Here is a 6,015-nt window from a genome sequence, read left to right on the forward strand (position 1 = left end):
CGCCAGCCGCATCGGCGGGGACCAGGGCTGGTGGAAAGGCGAGACCAACGGACGGGTGAGCGGCCATCCTGACCTGCGGCTTCTCGCTGTTGGATGCTGCGCTGTAGCTCCGATGTGGGCAGGCTTGGGCAGGCTCACGGCACGGCCACGACTGCCTGAGGCCCCATACCAGGCACCTTCTGACTGTGGGCTCCTTTGTCCTCACAGCAGCCCAGAGGCTGGTGTCTGCAGGGCAACCGAGGCTTCATGCTTCCTGTGAGCTCGAGACCATGGAGCTGGGGATCACTACATGAGTCAGGTCTGGGTCCAGCCTCTGAGACCCTGCACCTGTGCTCAGTCCTTTTCTTCACCGGCCACTCTTGGCAATGCAAGGAGGTTTTGTGCACATCTGCAAACCACTTGCAAGTCTCCCAGCCTCGCCAGGGAAGGAGGCCGCGGGACTGAGCTAGGACCCAGCTGTCCTTGTTGGGGTCCACTCGCCCTTTTCCTTCTTTTCTCTCTTTTTTTCCTTTTCTAGAGATGTTTGATATAGGACATGTGTGCTTGCTGGAGAGACAGAGACAGAAAGTGAGAGATCACCTCCCCAGGGGGGATTGGCCACACCACAATCCCATCTCCATTTTCCTCTCAAGATTATGGGCACATATGTGCACATACACACACATGCCCAGCGTGAATTTTAAGCTGCTGAGTCCAGGGCTCAAACTGTGGTCAACTACATGGGAGTCCAGTGATGCAAACATTCAGCCGACTGCTGGCCCCTCTTTTTATTTATGTATTTATTTATTCATTCATTCATTTCTCCATTCATTCATTCCTCCATTCTCTTCTCAGGATTTTGGGTACACACACACATGCACCTGGTGTGAATTTTAAGCTGCCGGTCTGGGATGCAAACTGTGGTTGACTGTGTGGGAGTCAGTGACATAACCACTACATCATCTGCTGGCCCTCCTCTTGCCCATTTCTAAGGCCCCACTTAAGTCCTAGTAAGGTGGGAAAGGAGACACCAGGCCCTACCCACTTCAGCCCTGGCTGTGACCCAGGTCTCCCAGAACACACCCTTGCAGGCCCCACACTCCATGTACAATTCAGAAGTGCCAGCTGTCCTTGGGAGCTGCAGCTCCATGGGTGGGTGCTGTAGGCAACAGAAAGTTAGTTGGCTTTTGCTCTCAGGACCAGCCATTCTACTGCAGGTGACAGGAGCTGACCTGCCTGATCTAGCACAGGGTCTGTCCCTTGGAGGTGCTCGGCCCCAATCCATTTCCCCCAACTGACCCTCAGAACTGCGATGGTTCTGGAGCATCTGAGCTGGGGGCTGTGGCTGCTGGCTTTCAAAGTGGCTGGTGTGTCACTAACATTGAAAGCACTGGGTGGTGATTTAAAAGTATCCGCATACCTGGGCACTCACACATACCCAGGTGATTCCTATATAGAGTGAAGTTCTAGAACCACTGATTTGAGTGTTGTTAAATAATTCCTGTTGACATGACCCTTGTTATCATTATGAAATGGCTCTTTTCATCTCTGGTAATACTTCTTATGTAAAGTCTATTTAATCTGTTGTTAGCATGGCGTCATCAAGTGTCGTTTGGTTTAGTGTTTTGTATGGCATTCTTTTTTTTCTCTTGTGCTACTTTAAAAAAATTATTTTTAGAGTTTTTGCTATAGGGCGTATGTACTCGTTAGAGAGACAGAGACAGAAAGCAAGAAATCACCCCCCAGGGGTGATGGCCACACTGTAGACCCTTCTCCTCCATTCTTCTCTTGGGATTTTGGGTACGCATGCACATGTGCCTGGTATGAGTTTCAAGCTGCTGGGTCCAGGACTTGAACCACGGTTGACTACATGGGAGTCCAGTGATGTAACCATTACCTCATTTGCTGGTCCCTCTTATGCTACTTTTAACTTTTATCTTATATTACGTTGGGTCCTACAAACAATTGTTTTTGTTTTTTTTTTTGTTTTGAATGCATCTCACCGGACAGTCTTTGCCTTTTAATAGACACATGTAGTCCATTTACATTTAATGTAATTACATGATAGTTAGGCTTAAATCCCTTCTCTAACTTTATTTTCTATCTATTGTATCTATTCTTCTCCCCACCCTCCACCACCCCGCCATCCCACACCCATTTTCTCTTGCTTTTGGATTAGTTCTCTGTTCCATTTCCCATCCCTTTGATCGGTTTACTATTTTACTATTTCTTAAGTTGTTACTTTACAGTTACAACACACATTTTGATTTCTTTGAGATTCCCAAAAATCAATATTTTTTCTACTTCAAAGACAATGAAAGACCTTGCAACATTTTTTTTCTTTCTTTCTTTCTTTCTTTTTTTTTTTTTTTTTGAGAGGTTTTTGCTATATGGCGCGTGTGCTTGCCAGACAGACAGAGAGAGACAGAGACAGAAAGCGAGAAATCACCCCCCAGGGGGGATGGCCATGCCGCAATCCCTTCTCCTCCATTCTCCTCTTGGGACCTTGGGCACACACGCACACACGCCTGGAATGAGTTTTAAGCCACTGGGTCCGGGATATGAACTGCGGTTGACTACATGGGAGTCCAGCGACATAGCCATTAAGCCCACTGCTGGTCCTGACCTTGCAACATTTAATTGTTTATCCTCCCAGTTTTTGTGCAAGTGCCACCATATAATTCTACATATTTCACACCCCCAGCTTTGTTCATGTAGAATTACCACTTATTTATTTTTCCCAGGGAAATGTCTTCATTCTTTCCTGTTGCCTCACATTTACTCTTTAGTAGGTTTTTTTAGAATGAGTCTGCTAATAATAAAGTCTCAGTTCCTCTGGGATTTAAAAACATCTCTTTTAGAAGTTTGTTGAGAGAGGGACCAGCAGGTGGTGTGGTGGTTAAGAGCACTGGACTCTCACATGGCCAACCACAGTTCGAATCCTGGACCTGGTGGCTTTCTCTCTCTCTCTCTTTCTCTCTCTCTCCCCCCCACCCCTCCACCCCCAGTTAAATTAAAATAAATAAATAAAGTTCAACAATTAAAAACAAAATATTATTGACAGAGAGGCAGGTACCCCCAGCAGTGTCTCTCATATGCTTTGATCCTCTTCCCAGCACTCCAGTCAGCCAAGGTTATGGGTGCTCCCACAGGCATGCCAAATCCAGGCCTTCCCAATATGGCCCCAGCACCTTGGAGCAATATCCTACCATCTACACCACTGGTTGGACTTCAAAACATCTTTATTTCACTTTTTTTATAATGTTCTCATTGTAAAACATTGTTTTTATACCCTTGGAAACTTAAAGAAAAGTTGCAGTAGTATAGAGATCTCCCATAGTTTACCCTGAAGTGTTTCCTAGATGGAGGACACTTCCCTTCGACTAATGCAACAATCGACCTTCAGTTCCTTCAGCCTCCCTTACCTTCCCCAGGGCTCCTCATCCTTGTGCATTGTGGGTTTCCATTTCCCTGCTGCCTCGCACTCTCTTTTTTGGTTTCCCTTTCAAATTTCATGATTTGTCCCAATATCTTCTCCAACTGTTTATCCTGGTGATAGATCCAGCCCGGACATTGCATTTGTTTGCTATGACCCTTCACCCTCTTTAATCTGGAGCACTTTGGTCTTTATCTGTCTTACTTGGCTTTGATGTCTTAAAAGAGCTATTTGTTTGTTTTACAGAATTATAGGGCATGTGCTTTCACCAGCTATAGACATGAGAGAGAGAGAGAGAGAGAAAGTGAGAAATGACCTCCCAGGAGGGACGGCCACTTTACAATCCCTTCTCCTCCATTCTCCTCTCAGGATTTTGGGCACACATTCACACACGCCCAGTGTGTTTTTAAAGTTGCCATATCTCGGACCTGGGACACTCAGTCGGCTATACGGGATCCAGTTGCCTTCCCCTCCATGTCACCTACTGCCCTGGGCCAGATATTTTCGTAAACTATCCCCCTGCATTTGGTTCATTAGATGTTTCCTCTTGACTAGTTTGAAGTAATACATCTTTGGTGGGAGCACCATGATGGGGATGTCATCCGTTTGCCAGTGCTATAGTGACCTAGAAGAAAGAATGCGAAGCCAGCTTGTCTCATTATTTGTGACATGTGTGACCATTTGGTTAAAGTGTGTCTGCCAGGTTTCTCTACTGTGACGTTACTGTAATAAGTAATTTGCAGGGTACTATTTCGAGTTCAGGTAAATATCCTGATATTTACCGGTATTTTTCTACGCAAAAATGTGTTATGACTTTCCCGACAACTCAATATTATTTATATCATTTTATGGGTTTCCATTCTTTTTTTTTCTTTCTGGTTTTCCATCTAGCTATTTTTCTCATCCAACTTTCAGCCACTAGTTTTACTATTCACTGATGTATTTTGTTCGTGTCCCGGACCCAGTGGCTTAAACTCACACCAGGTGCGTGTGCGTGCGTGCCCAAGATCACGAGAGGAGAATGGAGGAGAAGGGATTGTGGTGTGACCATCCCCCCTGGGGGGTGATTTCTCACTTTCTGTCTCTCTGTCTCTCTCTGTCTGTCTGGCGAGCACACGCGCCCTATAGCAAAAACCTCTTCAAAAAAAGAAAAACAATCAAACAAATAAAAAACCTCATGCCGTGTGTGTGTGTGCCCAAAATCCCAAAAGGAGAATGGAAGAGAAGGGAATGCAGTGTAGCTATCCCCACCCCCAGGGGGGTGATTTCTTGCTTTCTCTCTCTGTCTTTCTCTGTCTCTCTGGTGAGTGCACATGCCCTATAGCAAAAATCTATCCCCCCCAAAAAAAATCAATTTTACTATGATGAATTTAGGTGTGATTTTCTCTTTATTTTTTCTTGAGATATGTAGAGAGATTTGAATCTGTGGCTTGATGTCCATCAGTTTTAGTGATTTCTGCAGATAGTGTGTCTGCTTCATTTTCTCTTTTCTATCCTATAAGGGCTTCATTCACATGGATACTAGATCTTTTTGCCATGGCACATATATTAGGTTGTTGGGAAAGTCATGATTTTTTTCTTTCATGATGTATTTTTTCTATACAAAAAGGTGTCATGACTTTCCCAGCAACTAAATATTATTTATACTATTTTATATGCTTTCCATTCTTTTCCCCCCTGGTTTTCCATCTAGCTATTTTCTCCTGACCCGTCTTCCAGATCAGTAGTCTTCTCTTTTGCATCGTCTAACCTGTTGTTAAATCCCTCTGTTGGAGTCTTAATTTCAATTTTATTTTTCAGTTCTTGGCTGTTTGATTTCTGATTTTCACACTCTGATAAAACTCTGCCCTTTCAGTGGTTTTCTTAAGCATACATAGAGAAGTTTTTTTCCATCTTCTGACTGGTGATTCAGTGCCTATCAGTTGGTTATTTATTATCTGCATTTTCTCCCTCTTTTATTTTTTTTTTAAATTTGGTCCTGGCTGAATGCCAACCTGATACATAAAGACTGTGAAAGGGTCAGCTGTAGTAATGCGCACTGGTAGACATTTCTTTTGGCAGGCCGAGGCCACACAAGAGCCCAAAAATCAATTCATGACCCACCCTAAATGCTATACATGGTGGCACAAGCCTATAGCCCAAGCTACTCAGGAGGATCACAGCATAGTGAGACCCTGTCTAAACAAACAAACAGGTTCTGGGTGACGTTACTTTCCTCAGGAAGATTTCAGCTACAAGGCAGGCAGATAACCTTAAACTGGCCAAGGCTGGCATTTCTGCAGGTCATTCTTCCTGGACTCGGGTTCCTAGGCACTCAGTCCCTCTGCCAGAACCCCTCTGTGTGGTAGGCTGGGTGAGGACTCCGGCTTGGGAATGGCCCCTAGTCCCTAGGAGCCTGTCCTCCCCTTTGCCCAGACACACACGCACATATACACACGCATACACACGTATGCATATACACATGCACACAAACAATTCTGCCACCTTTTCCAGATCGGCTGGTTTCCTTCGACTTACGTAGAAGAGGAGGGCATCCAGTGACGGCCGATGCAGACGCGACTCGCAGACTCTATCGGAGAGTCGCCCCCCCCCGGGCCCGA

The 6,015-nt window shown here is 45.3% G+C and overlaps 1 protein-coding gene across 5 annotated transcripts in view; it reads left to right on the forward strand.

Moving 5' to 3' along the window:
• The window catches only part of VAV2 (vav guanine nucleotide exchange factor 2), a gene marked incomplete at its 5' end in the record, with an annotated part of 186,799 nt that extends 180,787 nt beyond the window's left edge, over positions 1–6,012 (forward strand). For all 5 annotated transcript variants that reach the window (XM_027766642.1, XM_027766645.1, XM_027766643.1 and 2 more), the window contains 2 exon segments: positions 4–55; positions 5,909–6,012. In XM_027766642.1, coding sequence (XP_027622443.1) covers positions 4–55; positions 5,909–5,956 — 100 coding nt within the window.
• Between the last annotated feature and the right edge of the window lie 3 nt (positions 6,013–6,015).

This window comes from Tupaia chinensis, unplaced genomic scaffold, assembly GCF_000334495.1.
Source record: "Tupaia chinensis unplaced genomic scaffold, TupChi_1.0 Scaffold143602_1, whole genome shotgun sequence".
Taxonomy (NCBI): domain Eukaryota; kingdom Metazoa; phylum Chordata; class Mammalia; order Scandentia; family Tupaiidae; genus Tupaia; species Tupaia belangeri.